Consider the following 17,251-nt stretch of genomic DNA (forward strand, 5'->3'; position numbering starts at 1 on the left):
ACTGGTTTGTCCCTATCTCTCTTTTTCTTTGGTGCCATGACAGCCAAAACCAAAGCAGCTGACAGCCCCAGATCTGACACACCAATCAAATCCATCTTCCCGGATCCAGAAGTGGAAGTCAGAACCAACCCTGGTCTTGCAGCCACAGAAGTTCTGTTGAGATTGAATATTTGCAAGGCATGAGGTACGGTTCCAGCAAAGGTGGCTAAGCTACCTCTCAGCCTTTCTTCCAGAAGCGGGTCAGCTGGTTTGAACATATGTAGTCTCAAGGCTTTATCTGAGAGAGTAACAGGGACCAAATCTGGTCTCTACAAGGGCGAAAGTTTCATGGACCTCTTCAGTCATCTGAAGCTGCTGAAACCCCCCCAGGGTCAAGACTGGCCTTCTAGATTCTGGATCTAAACACAGATCAGATCCAGAGGGTCTGGCCTCAACAGCCTCTTTGAGGAGGAGGAACTACAAATGAGTCTCCTTATCCTTGTAGGCTCTGTGAGTAAAGGTCTCACAAATTGAATGCCCAGAAGGCGAGTGTCCTTCTCCCATGAACCTGAGACACCACAAGTGGTCATTGGATACCAGGAAGATAGCTGGGGAGGAAGCGCAATTCCTGAATCCCAGTTTCCTCTGATTTGTCAATTCCACCATAAACTGGAACTGGGGGGGAAGTCACTAACTAGCTATATGTAACAAGCTAACATTATCTCAAGAAGGAAAAAAGCTCCAGCTTTGACGAGACCAGAGAGGTTCACGTCCATCCAAGCATGCAGTTGGAAGGAACTGAGGTTGTAAGAGTGTTCTGCCCCCTATATAACCTCTCCCTCAGTACATCTGTGACGCTGAGGGAAGGGGGGGCATGAGAGCACTCTAGCTAACACCTGTAGTAGAGAGTTCTTACTGTAAGGCACAACAAGGTGGTGAAATACCCATAAACTAGAATATGCAGAGCCACTTGAAGAAAAACCAGTAGATCTCATCCTCTCTCACCTAGTATTTATTCATAGGTTGGAAGAGGAAAAACAAGCTTTCCTGCGTTTTCAATTCCCAAATGCTTTCTTAACTTTGAATAAACTAGTCATTGAGCTGAACTAGGTGAATAAACTGAAATGGAGCAAGGTATTCTTTTTGCACCTGCAGAAGATGCTACTAATGTCAAAAGCTGGTTTAGGAGTTCAAAACACTCTAGTTCCAGGCACTTAGACAGTGACTTCTACCAATTCAGTGATTTGACTTTCTTTATAACTTGGCAGCAAACATATACTGTACTGCTTAATTTTATTTTTTGTATTTAAATTATTTTAAAAGATTATAATCAGGTTAGGCCTTAACATAAATTGTCAATTTCAAATTTAATTTTAAATAGTTGATTAAAAAAAACCCCTGTACTTAATTTAAATTAAAAAAATCAATGTTTATCCACCCTATTGTAGCTGCGCAAAGAGCCAAATTTTACTCTCACTGAATCAGTTGAGATAGTCCAACTGATTTCATTTGGAATTGGATTGGGCCCATAATAGTCAAACAAGTGATGGTGCTTACCAACTAAAGGGCTCTTCCAAAATGCAAGTAGTTTCCAATTAAAGAAGGAAGATCCTGTCCCATAAAAAGACAAGAATGAAGGATTCAGGTGAATTGACGAACAAATGGGTGAATAAGGGCAGGAATGTTGGCAGAATGGAAGGGGCGATGTAAAAACCTGACAAGAGATGATACGCAGGGAAGGGCCCATGTGACATAAATAAGTCCACACTCATTTTGCTGGTACTTCTTGAACAGAGAGGGACTTTGGGATCGCAGGGCTGCTATTACCACCATAACATGAAAGGTAATGGAAGGCTAGTATTTTCAACCAGGCAGCTAGAGAATTCCAAACCTGAGGCTGCATCAGCGGGAGATACAAAGGTTTGCTTCTGCTAGACCTCCTTAAGTCATGGAAATCACTCACAATATTGAACAAAATGTCTCTAATTGAATCAAGCATATTTGAAGGTCCATTTAGCTCTCTGAGTTCTAGAGCTGCAGGCATTCTAAAGAGAAAATTTCTCTAATTGTTTTTTCCACAGTTTTCGTTCGGTTTTCTCCACATCTACTGGAGGAAACAATATTTCAAGCTAAGTTTTCTGACTCTGTCACAATTGGATTGTGCCCTTCCAATAATACTGAGCAGCAGCTTACATTTTTTCTTTTGTCCTTACTATAGAAGGGACAGATCCAACAGTTTCATTTTCAAGTGAGGCAGCAATTCCAAATGAAATCAATGTGAGTTTTGCACATATGAAACTTGTATGATCACATCCAAATACTGTAAGAATATTAATGGGAACTGGGAGTCCAAATGCATCAGGCAGTTTTAAAAATAGCAGCCCCCATTGTTGTTTAACAGCTATTTAACTTCAATTACCAATAGACATTTTGGAGAAAAGGACATCTTTGTTAAAAATTCACAGCCCACCCCTTTGATTAAAGTAATTAAAATGTGAAATCTAAAAATATACCTCCTTTAAGACATCCAATAGGTCCTCCGGCAGTATGGGAAGGCCAAGGTTGACATACCTGAAATTTCTAACGTGAAAAGAAAAATAACATGGAGAGACGGAAATCTTAAAACACAAAAATGGGCACAAAACCACATTTTTAACAAATTCTTGCAGGTCACCTTCAATACAGAGAATTGATGAATCAAAGGGTTTTCTGTTTTGTTTTTTGTTCTGTTGTTATTATTTCTTATATTGCCTTTTTGATGTTGACTCCTAGGCCTGGAATAATCTGTCTTTTCCTGCACGACCTTTTCATGTGTTAAATACCTCTTCAAAATTCACTTCCTTCAGCTTTCTTCAGTTCTTAAAATTCAGCTCTTGTATTAACTACGTCATCTCTCACCTGACTGCAAGATAAAAAAACCTCCCCAAAACGAAGAAAATATGCAACTGCAACAAAATAATCACTGATCCCAGTCTTTAAAAACAATGCTCAGCCACAGTAGCTTCCCTTTCCCCCTGTCTTGTGCTGACTCCCTGCATCTCTCACCAACCCCATGATTTGTAATCATTTTTCTCATCTGATTTTAAAGTGCATGCTCCTTAGGGCATGGAACCTGTTGTCTTATTTGTCTGTAAAGTGCCACGTACATTAATGATGCTCTATAATAAGGGCCGGATTCTGCCACTTTTATGTTGAATACTAACTTACTCCTGTAGTAAGGGTAGTTAATGTCTATGTAAGTCAGTGAGACTACTTGCCTAATAAGATTCTGATACTATTCAAATAAGGCTAAGTATATAAATATAGGTAATTAAAACTATTTGCATGCCTAGTCGAAGGAGCGCATACATAGGAGAGCATACACTGTAACATGAGTCCAGATAATAGGAACTGTCATACCAGATCAGACCAGTTGTCCATCTGGTCCAGTATCCTGTCAGTGGCCAGTACCAGATGCTTCAGAGATATGTACAAGAAACCTGTACTGGGGAATAACCCACCCTTACGGGATAGTTTTTCTTCTTAACTGCTGTCAGTTGTTGGTTGCCCTCATGCACAAGGGTTCTTTTGGTTCACCCACAGATGGTTTGAAGTAATCACATAAACAGATTCTCAATATGTCATTCTTTTTATTCTATTTTTCTATTCCGCATTTTTGAAAATTTGAAGCATTTAAAAATATTTGAACTAGCGCATGAACTTCATTACGCATCATACTTACAATGCTTAAAATTTCTGCCTTTTTATTAAAGAATTAACAAAAATGAGAAATATAAAACCATAAACAACTGGTTGCATAATACTGTGGTCTGTGTATCCTCCTAGTGACAATTGTCTGAAACTGCAGCGTTCATGCTTTTAGTTACTCCCCTTCAGTTTAAATACTAAATAATAAGAATTTGATTTCATGGTGTTCAGAGAAATTACAGCCACAGGGTCCATTCCTGCAGACCTTTGCTTATCTGAGTAAAAGTCCCTCCTCAACCCCCCCCCCCACACACACACACACCCCCCTCTAGTCATTTTTATAAAGGTGTACAGAATTGGACCCAAGGTTAGCAGTTACTCTCCTCTACAATTAAAATTCATAAACCACAAGTAAAATTCTCACATGTGCCTAAGCAGTTTACATCCTATTTTCAAAAATAACTTAGGCTCATGACACACTTAGGGTATGTTTACACAGCCAAAAAAAAAAAAAAAAAAAGACCTGCATAAGTGAGTCTCAGAGCCCAGGCCAATTGACTGAGGCTCATGGGGCTCATACTGAAAGGCTACAAACAGCAGTGTAGAAGTCCAGGCTCGGGTTGGCGCCTGGGCCCTAAAAACCAGCAAGAGGGGAGGGACTCAGAGCCTGGGCTCCAGCCCAAGTCGGAACATATACACTGCTATTTTTAGCTCCCCAGTGCAAGTCCAACTAGACCAAGTCAGTTGCACCAGTCTCTGAGACTTGCTGCCATAGGGTTTTTTGCAGTATAGAGGTACCCTTAGAGAGATTTTTAAATGTATCTAGGCACTAAAGCTGCAGAAAGTCACCTCATTGGATTTTCCAAAGAGCCTAGGTGCTTAATCCCCACTTTTGAAAATTTTACCGCACATCTTTCAATATTTAAAGCATTCACACACCAGCTTTGAGTTAAAGCACAGCATGCTTTCAATCCCAGTGTGGTTTAGTGGGGTTCTCACATACCCCAATTCCCAATACCTTACTGCACAGCAGGTCTGATTATCAGCCGCGTGTAACCTTGCATCTGCTCTATACTTGAAGTCCACCTCGAAAGAGCACACTTTTCTCATGAAAAATAGGCTTTTTATGCTCTCCCATGAGGAACAGGTAGGTTCAGCTCTGTTTAGGTGGAGTGATGATGCCACATACATTCTTCTATATAAATAAAACTAATGTGATCAGCAACTGCCCCCAAGGGCTTTGAGCAGGGGGTTGGACTAGATGACCTTCTGGGGTCCCTTCCAACCCTGATATTCTATGATTCTAAGGGCTCCCTACTATTCCTCGACACACCCACACACAAACATAGGACCAGCTTCCCTTCGGGACAACAGGACTTTGTCTGAACTTAGCAAGTGGCCTCTGTGTTCTGGTTTGTCCGTAAGGGTTTGATACTCAAGATGATGAGCACTCTAGCCCCCGATCCAATTAAGTACATGCTTTACCTTTTGTTACAAGAGAATTCCCACTAAAGCTGAGCTGGATTGAGCCCTGAATCAGGATCATGACACATGAGGTCATGCAAGATTTTCAGCAAATAATATTAACAGCCTTGCTTGTCTAGACCGTCTAGTAATAGATTACAATTTTAAAAAATACTGAAATAAATTTAACACTGTTGATCTGTTTTCCCATTAATTCTGGATTTAGAGATATGAAATAATTTTCAACATGGCAACAGAAATTAATTTCAAATGCACACTAGGAACATCAGCTGTTAAAATACAACAGTTAAAAAACACTACCAGGTCTAATTTTTTTTTTTTAAAGTCTCTGCGGAATCTGTGTTGTAAGTGGCAACTTAGATCGTTATGCTTAACTTTGCAGAAATACTTGGTTACTGAATAAAGCATCACAAAATAAGTCACAGCCTAAAATCCTGACCATGCAAAGATTGTGTTGTGAAGCTGAGTCAGCACGGCAACATCTCACGCTGGGACACATATACGCTGGACCTGCTGCTCCAAAGTTAGGGCCTGATCCTGAGTGATGGGAGTAAGTCACCCATAATTCCCATCAATTTCAGCACCTCTGATGACCAGGCCATTATTTTCAATTTAAAAAGAGGAGCCAAATTTTCAGAACACAGCAAAAGCCACAGATAGAGTGCTCTGATTTGGAGATCGGCTTCTACTGCACTACAGTCCCAGGCCTGAATATTAGAAGAGGAACAAGTCAAGAGAAGTGAAAGACAAATACAAACGGAAGGGTGAACCTGAAAGAGGTTTAGAATCTACATTTTTCATGCAATGACCATATAAGTCACACACACAGAGGAGGTGGGAGTGACAGTGCTAGAAATCTGTGTTTACTCGTGTGTGGCAAAGATGGTTTGAATTAAGAAAGGCCAGACAAGTGATAAGATGAACAAGCTAAAGACAAAAATGATAACTGTTTGTAATCTAATAATGGCAATTTAGAGAAATACTGCCAGCATCTTCCTCATTTTGAAGCGAGGCAGCTATTACTGGCATGAGGTCATCACGGAGAAGCCATAAAAACCATTTTGTAACAATAATAAATCATAATGTTGAGTTGCTAGAAATTAATAAATACAAATCACTGTAAGAACTGCTATTGAACTAAAAAACTATCTGTACTAAAAATATTTTCCCAAGTGGTATTCTTTCTGAAAGATCTAGCAAATCATCATCAATCTTCTACAGTCATCAAATGTATGCCTGAGTGGTACTGGATGAGTAACAAAATACCCATCAACTTCAGATTTGCCCGATAACACCTCCAAACGTCACAAATGGTTCTCAATATTCACACTCACTGTTCCATCAGCCACCATTTTGCTTATATGATCCAAGAATTCTAACAGATTAGAATGGCACAACTTTCCTTTATAGAAACTATGCTGGTTTACCCCTACCATGTTATGCTTGTCTAAATGTTTTATTAGTCTTCATTATGGTTTCAACCAATTAACCGAATAATGAAGTTAGGCTTGATGATCTTCAAATCCTAGGGATACCCCCCTTTAGTGCCTATACAGAAGAAGATAGGAACAAAATTTGTTATCCTTCAGTTCTCCAAGACTTAATACATTTTGTTGGGGACCAGCCATTTCATTTTGAAGTTCCTTTTGAACTCCGTTTCCTCCTCAAATACTCTCTTTAGCCCTCTACTTTCCAATATACATTTTACCTGCCAGCATTTATGCTTCTTTCTATTGGTTCCAATAAAGCCGGATTTCCATCTTCTGAAGGATACCTATTTGGCTCAAAAAAACATGTTTTTTACATTGCCGCGTAACCATACAGCGTTTTTTTGTTTGGGGTTTTTGGAGGGTGGGGCAGGTTGCCTTCCTGCTTCCTTTTTTATATTTAAGGGTATGCACGTCTTCTCAGTATTGCCAACTCTTGTGATTTTAAATCACAAGCCTTGTGTATTTGGTGGTTCTTTTAAAGTGTCAGCTACTGGAATCAGGAGACTGAATGAGAATTTCAGTTTTCTATTTTAAAAAGTATGTTTTTGGCCCTCATGGTTGTCGGAAAAAGTAACTGCAGTGTCCCCTACAGACTCAGAAACCAGAAGGAAAACGAACAAAAAACCAAAAATGAATTATTTTAAAAAAATCTCTCAATATTTATGCCAGTCTCATTGGTTTTGGAGGGTCTGACTCATGATTTTTGAATGGTTGGTATTGGCAATACTCCTTGTGTGTGTCTTACATGGTATGTTTGAGTAGTCTCCATGTTACATTGGATAATTTAATCCACTGACATATATGAAGTAAATTTCTATGCAAAGCTTGTTCTGAAAACATGGCTTGAGTGCACTTCTATATACCCTTGCATTATTGAAGCGTCCTTATTCTATAGTAGTATATAAACACTGCAACAGACGCAAAACAAGATGGACAACTAACAGCAAGAGAGGAAAAAACAAAACACAGCTGAGTTTTTCTAAGAAATACACTTTTAGATTTACCACGTAAAATGAGGTTTTCAGGAAACGGCTCATACCGGAAGCCAATGACCTCACAGTACTTTATAAATATCACACAATTACAAGCTGTAAGAGAACCTGCATATAGATATATTTCCTGCTATCACTTCGTTTTAATAGTCAGATGTTAACTAAATTTACTCTATGCTACCTAATTCAATACCTACCAAAACCCAAGTCTGGATGAAAGCTGCACGATTTCTAGAGACAAAGTGGGTGAGATATCATCATCTTTTATTGGACCAACTTCTGTTATTGCTATCTCACCCACCTCATCTCTCCAATATCCTGGAACCAACATGGCTACAACTACTCCTGGGGACATTCTGCACCAAAAAGTTAAAAATTCTGCAAAATTCTGCAAATTTTATTTGCCAAAACAACACTATATAATCATGCCAGTTTCAATTATTTTGGTAATTTATTTCAAAACACCAGTCAACAAGTATGTCTATAACAACAGAGACACACACAAAAACTACCCCTGGGAGTAGAGAGTTGAAGAAACCCCTATGACAACCCAGTTACCGTTTCTCTGCCCCCTTCCCCCACTCCGAGCCCAGCCGGAGGGGTGGGGGGGGGCAGACACCCACAACCTCTCCCACGTGCCCCCAAGGGCCCGCCTGTGGGGCCCTCCCAGCCAATACACCTAACGCTGTGCCCCCCACCTCAGAGCCTGACCACAGGGCCCCCCCTTGCCCAGACACCCTTTCCTCCCTCCCACTGAGCCCAGGGATCCAGAGGGAAAAACAGCCTGATGCTTGACCCCAGGCTTGCACAGAGTTTCTTGCGCACCACCCTCTCCTTCCCTCTGGGCATGCTGGGAGCTGCACCTGCCAGGAACCCTCTAGCTCCCTCTCCCGAGCAGTGTCTTCTATATGCAAGCCAGGCTCTGCTGAGTCCAGTGGCCCCTAGCCAGCAGCACTGCAACCCATTTCTGTGGGGGAAAGGAAATTCTGCACACCCAACATTAATTTCTGCAAAATTCTGCATTGTGCAGTGGTGCAGAATTCCCCCAGGAGTAAGCAAACACTGCACATAGGATTTATAGACTTTTAGCATACACGTCAAAGCTGCACTTGTCTCATTTAAAGCGTTGAAGCCAAAACACCATTAACTTCTTGGTAGCAGAAACATAACCTTTTAATGTTTAATGTCTGAACTCTAAAGTCTATTGTGAAACACACTTACCATACACATTCCTGATTCCCAGCATCTAAACCAACCATCAAACATTACTAGCACTGCAAATGTACATAGGTTTCTAGAGAAGAGAATAAGATAGCTCTTTTTGGCACATGGACTTTCTAATGTTACATCTTACCAAGATTTAAAACAAGTGCAATGACAATATTATGTTTGAATGAGAAAAAATATTCAAATAAATCTGGGGGAATCCTATCAGAGTCCCCCATATGACCAAAATATTGGGGTCATGAAAATTTGTGTTTTAGATCAAGCTCCTGATCAGTCATACTACTTCCCAATACCAAAACAGCCTCTCTCTGAGGAGGAAGAGTTTCCTATGCATTTCTGACAAGGGGTGCTATTTCTGGTGGGACAGAATTCCAGTCTGTCATCTGTTTTCCTATTTATAGACATTTCTCCTCTCCTATTCTATCTTGCCACAACCCCAATTCCCAGCCTTTCTAATCTGCCCATCCTTTACCACTTCCTTTCCTTTCCCCCTAAAAAGATCCCCACTGCTATTATTACAGACTAGCTGAAGTTCTACAGTAATGTTAGAAACACCCCAACAATAGACATCTGAAGCTAACTAAGCTAAGTCTAGCAATCCCTGCTGAGACAGAATGGTTATAGGATGGAGGAGAAGTAAGGGGATAATGTAACATCAGATCTGTACTGCACACCTAGTGCAGCCTCTTGCAGCCTGACATGATCCCTTTCACACGGCAAAAGCAGTGGAACCATATTCCGAACTGTTAATACATCAATTAGCATGTGTTCTGTCAGTTACATGGTCTCCTAAACAAATACAGATGTTTTGATTTTCCAATTTAAAAGCAAACAAGCTCTATAAAAACAGACAAATGGGGCTATTAAAGAACTGGGACTATGAAGTGATCACTAACATGCCAATATAATTTTCTGTCCAGCTGTCACATGCCATGAATGATCAAACATGCACCAGTCAGATATCCCTCTTCAGAGATTCTTTGAAGTGTTTATTTTCATTACTATATGAAAATTAATGTAACAGTTCAATAATACAAGCTGCCATTTTTAGTCATTATTCCACCAATGAGTGCAGGGAGTACAGCTAGATGTTTTCTGTATCCCATGAATCAGAGCTCCTCAAATGACAACAAAAAACAGATACATACAAGCAAAAAAAGTTTTACTTTAAGAATTAGCTTCAGTATACACATATAGAGAGTGGACCTGATTCTCTCATCATTTTCGCCACTGTAAGTCCAGAGTAACTCCAAAGAAGTCTTGACTTACACTGATGTTTAAGAGAAAGAACAGGCCCAATAATTTAAAGGGCATATAGCTTAAAAAGATGTATTTGGAAATGGACACCTTTGGCAGATTTTATACTTTCATACATTCACAGATTCTAAGGCCAGAAGGGAAAATTATGATAATCTAGTTTGACCTCCTGTATAACAAAGGCAGGTCATAGAACTTCCCTAAAATAATTCCTAGAGTAGTTCTTCTAGAAAAACATCCAATCCTGATTTAAAAATTGTCATTGATAGCAAATGGTAAGTCGTTCCAATAGTTAATTACTCTCATCATTAAAAATTTACACTTATTTCCAGTCTGAATTTGTCTAGCATCAGTTTCCAGCCATTGGATTGTGTTACACCTTTCTCTGATAGAATGAAGAGCCAATTATTAAATATTTGTTTTCCATGCCAGTACTTACAGACTTTAATCACATCACCCCTTAGTCTTCTCTTTGTTAAGCTAAATATACTGAGCTCCTTGAATCTATCACTATAAGGCAGAGGTGGGCAAACTACGGCCCCTGAGCTCCCGGCTGGGGAGGCTAGCCCCCGGCCGCTCCCCTGCTGCCCCCATCCCCCGCAGTCACGCCACTGCATGGGCAGAGCGGCTTGCGCCCGCCCACCTCCCAGGCTTTCCAATAAGCCTGTCCTGCTGCTCTGAGCGGCCTGGTAAGGGAGCAAGGGGCAGGAGGTCCCAGGGGGCAGTCAGGGGACAGGGGGTGGTTGGATGGGGCGGAGGTTCGGGGGGGGGAGGGGTCAGGAGACAGGGAGTGCGGGAGGTTGAATAGGGGGTGGGGCCCCAGGGGAGTTCTGGGGGGGGGGGACAGGGAGCGGGGAGTTGGATAGGGGGCAGAGTCCTGGGGAGGCAGTTAAGAGAAGGGTGTCCCGGGAGGGGGCAGTCAGGGGACAAGGAATGGGGCGGGGTTGGATGGGTCGGGGGTCCCAGGGAGCCTGTCAGGGGGCGGGGGCGTGTATAGGAGTTGGAGTGGTCAGGGGACAAGAAGCGGGAGGGGGGATGTTGGATGGGTCGGGGGTTCTGAGGGGGGCAGTAAGGGGGCAGGAAGTGGGAGAGGGCGGGGGCCAGGCTGTTTGCGGAGGCACAGTCTTCCCTACCCGGTCCTCCATACCATTTCACAACCCCGATGTGGCCCTCGGGCCACAAAGTTTGTCCACCCCGCTATAAGGCATGTTTTCTAGTTATTTTTTATTCTCATGGCTCTTCTCTGAACCCTCTCCAATTTATCAACATCCTTTTTGGATTGTGGGCACCAGAACTGCATACTGAATTCCAGCAGCAGCTGCACCAGGGCCAAATCCAGAGGTAAAACAATCAATCTTGTTTGTTGAGATTCTTCTGTTTATCATAGAAGGCTAGGGTTGGAAGAGACTTCAGAAGGTCATCTAGTCCAATCCCCTGCTCAAAGCAGGACCAACAGCAACTAAATCATCCCAGACAGGGCTTTGTCAAACTGGGCCTCAAAAACCTCGAAGGATGGAGATTCCACCACTTCCCTGGGTAACCTATTCCAGTGCTTCACCACCCTCCTAGTGAAATAGTGTTTCCGAACATCCAACCTAGACCTCCCCCACTGCAACTTGAGACCATTACTCCCTGTTCTGTCATCTGCCACCACTGAGAACAGCCGAGCTCCATCCTCTTTGGAATCCCCTTTCAGGTAATTGAAGGCTGCTATCAAATCCCCGCCTCGCTTTTCTCTTCTGCAGACTAAATGAGCCCAGTTCCCTCAGCCTCTCCTCCTAAGTCACGTGCTCGAGCCCCCTAATTTGTCCACATCCTTTCTGCAGTGGGGGGCCCAAAACTGGACACAATACTTCAGATGTGGCCTCATCAGTGCTGAATAGAGAAGAATAATCACTTCCCTTGATCTGCTGGCTATGCTCCTACTAATGCAGCCCAATATGCCGTTAGTCTTCTTGCCTACAAGGGCATACTGCTGACTCATATCCAGGTTCTCATCCACTGTAATCCCCAGGTCCTCTTCTGCAGGACTGCCACTTAGCCATTCGGTCCCCAGCCTGTACCAAGCAGTACATGGGATTCTTCCATCCTAAATGCAGGACAGTCAATGTGGATTTTTCTGTTTATGCATCCACGGGGCCTCAGGGAAAGGGGCGGCATGAAAGGGGTGGGGCCCTGGTTCAGGCACCAGTGGCCACCGTACTTTTAGGAAGCTTCCACTGCTCCTTCCTGGAGAAGCCAGGGGGCAGAGATGGATTAACTACACACGAGGCTCAGCTGGGCAGGGACAGGCGGGTAACCCAAATTTGTAATCTCATCCAAAAAAAAAAAAAAATCAGGTAAGTTTGATAGCATCTATTTTCCGTAAATCCACGTTGATCGGCATTAGTTACATTACCCTCTTTATTTATCGAATGCCATATTAACTGCTTCATTATCTTGCCCAGGATCGAAGTCAGGCTGGCAAGCCTATAATTATCTAGGTCATTCTGTTTATCTTTTTCAAAAACTGGCACAACAGTCTTCTGGAACTTCTCTAGTGCTCCAAGACTTATTGAAAATCCACAGCAAGCTCTTTTAAAACTCTTGGATGCAAGATATCTGGACCTGCTGATTTAAATTGGTCAGTTGATAGGTCTCAAAATGTAATTGTAAACAGGGAGTCATCATCAAGCAAGTCTGTTTTCAGTGGGGTCCTGCAGGGATAGGTTTTTGGTCCTATGCGATTTAATATTTTTATCAATAACCAGGAAGAAAACATAAATTCACCACTGATAAAGTTTGCAGATGACACAAAAATTGGAGGAGTGGTAAATAGTGGAGAGGACAGGTCGCTTATACAGTGATCTGGAAGACTTGGTAAACTGGGAGCAAGTAAACAGTATGCATTTTAATACAGCTAAACGTAAATATATACCTCTAGGAATAAAGAGTATAAGCCATGTTGGATTCTGTCCTGGGAAGAAGTCTCTTTGAAAAAGATTTGGGAGTGTGTGGTGGATAGTCAGCTGAATATGAGTTATCAGTGTGACGCTGTGGCCAAAAGAGCTAATGCAATCCTGGGATGCTGTCACGGGGTGCCCTCACCACGGGTAGCATCTCCTGCTGGCCATCCTGGGGACAGCTCTGGCCAGGTGTGGTGCCCTCCTCCAGCAGTTTCTCTCCTACCGTCTTCTCATCCTGCAGCCCCTCTCGCTCCAGGAACTGCAGCCTCCTTTTCATAACCTGGCCGAGTCACAACATAGTTTCCCCTTCTGGAGAGGGCAGAGGGGGACTGCAACAAAGTCCTTTTGAGACCAAATTGTCCCAGGCAGTCCACACTCCTCTGCCTGGACTTGTCTCTACTCGGGGTTCCAGCTCAGGGCTCCCCCAGTTAGCAGCCAAGGTCTGCCTTGTTATTCCTTGCTGCTAGTCCCTTGAGCCTTCTCCTAACTTCCTGGCTTTCCCCCTGTTTGGATTTGCCAGCCTCCCAACTCCCTCCTCCCAGGAAGCAACTGTGGACTACCCTCTATAGTCCCAACACACCACCTTCCTCCCAAGGAGTGACTGCAGCCTACACTCCTGCTGCCCACTTCTGTTGCCATCTACCTAGAGTAATATATGCCAACTCTGGCACAGTGTTTAACATGGTACTGCATGACATTTTGATTAAAATACTAGAATGATATAAAAGCAACATGGCACACATTAAATCATCCCCCCATCTTTCAGTAATTTCAGCGAGATTGAATTTATGCTCATAAATGAGCAATTCCAATTCCTCTTGTTTGTTACCTAGGCTCTTTTAGTTCTTTGGTAGTAAATCTACATTAAATGCACCATATGATGACAATTTAATAGGGTAAAAGGAATCCTTTAATAGAAAATCATTGCACTTACAGATGCATGGGGATGACTCATTTAAAAAGAAAAACAAAATATTTCCAGTATTTGAGCCAGAAGACTGCTGGACCACATCAGTTTATGGTAAAACACAAGAACAGATTTAAAAACATTTGAAAATAAGCTCTTTAAAAAGACAACATTATCCTGGGCCAATTTATTAGAATCATAGAATCATAGACTATCAGGGTTGGAAGGGACCCCAGAAGGTCATCTAGTCCAACCCCCTGCTCGAAGCAGGACCAATTCCCAGTTAAATCATCCCAGCCAGGGCTTTGGATTACCATTATTAATCTAATGGTAGCACAATAAACCACCATACAGGAGAGATAAGTTTGAGATTCCAGCTTGGTATTTTGTTTCTGTGGTGGGGCTGCAGGGAGAACTTCACTTCTCCCTAAAATCGTGAATTGGTAGGGTAAGTTGATTGGAGTTGACAGTCTTCAGAGCAAATCGTGTCTACCCTTTCCACCCAGACAATCTCCACAACTAGGGCGGATGTAAGAAGGGCCCAGTGGGCAAGTGAACTGTGGAGGGCAGATATTATGGCCAAGCAGGTGGCTTCAGGGGTGTGTTCAGAGAAAAACAGAATGGCTTGAAAAGCAGGCTGGCATAGGTGCCAGTTGCAATCTTGCCCCCCAGCCTAGCCCCCAATGGGATCATAAAATGCCCTCTGCATCCACCACAAGGAGAAAATGAGGAGAGATCCCTATGTGTGACACCTATCCTCTTACCCCTCCCAGCCGCAACACCACACAGATGGGCAATACCTGGAGCAGCCTACAAATCACAACTCCTCTTAAATTAACAGCTATATGATCATCTTACATATTACACACATGTACTGGTAATAAACAGAGCACTGCAGACACATTTTGTGGATTGTTCAAATCCTATCATTTGTATGAAAATTTAAACTTCATTTTTATTTTATTTTCATTTTGGCACTGAACTTTGATAAAAGTTAATTTCAGTTACTCTGATCTCCCTTGCTTTTAGTGTCCCTCTCGTTCCTTCAGGTCCCCCATTTTCTCCCTCATCTTTTGGCTAAACTTCCATCCCCTCCTCTTTCACAAAAGCCTGCCTATAGACTTCATTTACTGGCTTCCTCCCACTCATGCACCCTGGTCATCTACTGTCACACACATGCAACCACCACTCTTGTCCTTTCCTATTCAGTATCCCATGAATGCTCAACCCAACCCTTCCCTATGCCAGAGAATTCACAGCCCTTCCTACTTAAGTTGTCAGGATCCCTCTTCCCTGAAGCAGGGTTGAAGCTTCTGTTGCCCACAGCACACCCTGTAGGGCAGGATGAAACTAAAAAGTATCAGCACTTCCTCCTTTCAAAGTTGGGGAGGAGATGAAGCAGAAGCACTCTAAAAAGTAACTTCGGACATTTGGAATATGGGAGCCAGCTAGCAAATGCTGACTATGCTTTTCATGATTAATGATTAGAGGGCAAGTAGAGGGACCAACAACACAAAGCCTTGATGAAGAGGAGCAAAAGCAGGTAGAAGTGGGGAAGGAGAAGAGTCTAAGCATTCTATGTAACTATCAGATGTAATTCAACAAAATTCTCATTAATTTTATTTAAATAATTCAAATGACACTTTAACTACACCAGAGTTGACTAAACCAAATAAAGAACATTAAAAAATCTTATTCAATTGCTTGTATGTCTAGTTATACTTGGGTAACAAAAATATAAAACAGATTTCTGGATCTATAAGTGTTAATGGCTAGTCATATTTAGTTAGTAAAGAGGTTGAAGTTGAATGAGTGGAACTGGGAAAATGGCAGACACCACACACCCCACACTGCAAGATATGCTGCATGTAGCTCTTCTTCAGGGAATTGGGAGAGAAGGATTGTGAAATTCAATGATCTAGTCTTCACAAATCACAGACTTAATCCTGGACCCAGAAGAAATGTTGTTCCTGTGACAGAAAAAGGGAAATCCAGAACTGGCTCCAACTGGACTTGGGTTGGCACTGTGGTTTACAAAAGGAAATCTGCACACCTTGTTTAAGACCATGCTTGACTGGGGATTTCCAAACAAAGAAATGCAGCCGGGTCTTCACCAAAAGGAGGAAGTCTGATAAATATATTTGACAGTGTTGCTGGAGTAGGAAGAGAGGTATTTTCACTGAAGTGTGAAACTGAGTCCAGCACATACCTAGATAGCAAGGGCTCTTGAATGAAAAGGATAAAAGACAAAGCTTAGAGCAAATGTCACCACCCCAAGAATGTGTGCAGAGGGCTTGATGAGGTACTGACAAGTCTTGGAATAAGATGCTGCTGCACAGCCTAGTCCTTGAAGTCAAGCATTATGTAAAACTCCATCCGAGCTTACACATTCAGCAGAGATGCTAGAGCAAGGAGGAAACTGGAGATGATTATCTTCCATCAATCATTCTGACAATGGAGGGGAGAATTCCACCAGAATTCTGGTGGAGGGAAGAATTCTGGACAACTGCGTGAAGGCTCCACAACTGAAGGCAGAAGTGGGGTAGAAGAACAGGGCGGGCACTTTTTGCCCTTCCTGCTAGATTTCTTGTTCACTTCTGGTTTCTTTTGTTCTATTTAGATTTCAGATGTCAGTAGTTCTTTGAGACCATAGAAACAAAAGAGTATGTCAGAGAATAAGTACTAGCTACTGTTACTCCATCGAGGAAAGAAAACAACTGAAGAAAGAAAAAGAGAGTGGGCACTAGCAGGAAGAGGAGGGGCTAGCCCCCAAAATTATTCATCCCCACAGGCATCACCTGCCTGACAGAAGACAAGACACACTACTACACACACTGATGAGGACCACAGGAAGGAACATTGTTTTAAATTATGGGATGCTTAAAGAGATATACTGAATAAAGAGCTAGTTATTGCAATTAGCTGGAATAAGATAACTTGATTTACATTTTAGATACTGTTGGCTGATACTTGTGGTTAGTTTTCTGTTAGTTTCTTATGGTGTTAGAAGCCATCAAGCTGTTTTACTTACATCTGACAGGAAATAGACTTTAAAGAACAGGCTTGTTATATGCAAAGAAACTATAATGGCAATAGAGATATAGACTATAGTATTTAGACTGTTTATCTCTAGTACTTTAGAAAAATCTAAGAACTAGATTCTAATAAGAATCAGGCCCTGAGACTTTCAAATGCAGCTTACGTGAAATCCATATCATAACTAACTTTCTAATGTATTTAACATTATATGTAAACTGTGTTCTCTTTTTGGACAGCAAGATT

General features: G+C 42.1%; 1 protein-coding gene across 12 annotated transcripts in view; it reads right to left on the minus strand.

Moving 5' to 3' along the window:
• LOC144930129 (uncharacterized) overlaps positions 1 to 17,251 on the minus strand; it is a 208,657-nt gene that overhangs the window by 176,250 nt on the left and 15,156 nt on the right. For 2 of the 12 annotated variants that reach the window (XM_078851192.1, XM_078851191.1), the window contains exon 2: positions 2,493 to 2,559. The exons of 9 other annotated variants lie outside the window; for them this stretch is intronic. In XM_078851192.1, coding sequence (XP_078707318.1) covers positions 2,493 to 2,559 — 67 coding nt within the window. Of the gene's footprint in view, positions 1 to 851; positions 1,591 to 2,492; positions 2,560 to 17,251 lie in introns of those variants that run through there. One more of the 12 variants, XR_013635234.1, reaches the window with a different exon arrangement.

Source organism: Lepidochelys kempii, chromosome 1 (assembly GCF_965140285.1).
Source record: "Lepidochelys kempii isolate rLepKem1 chromosome 1, rLepKem1.hap1, whole genome shotgun sequence".
Lineage (NCBI taxonomy): Eukaryota > Metazoa > Chordata > Testudines > Cheloniidae > Lepidochelys > Lepidochelys kempii.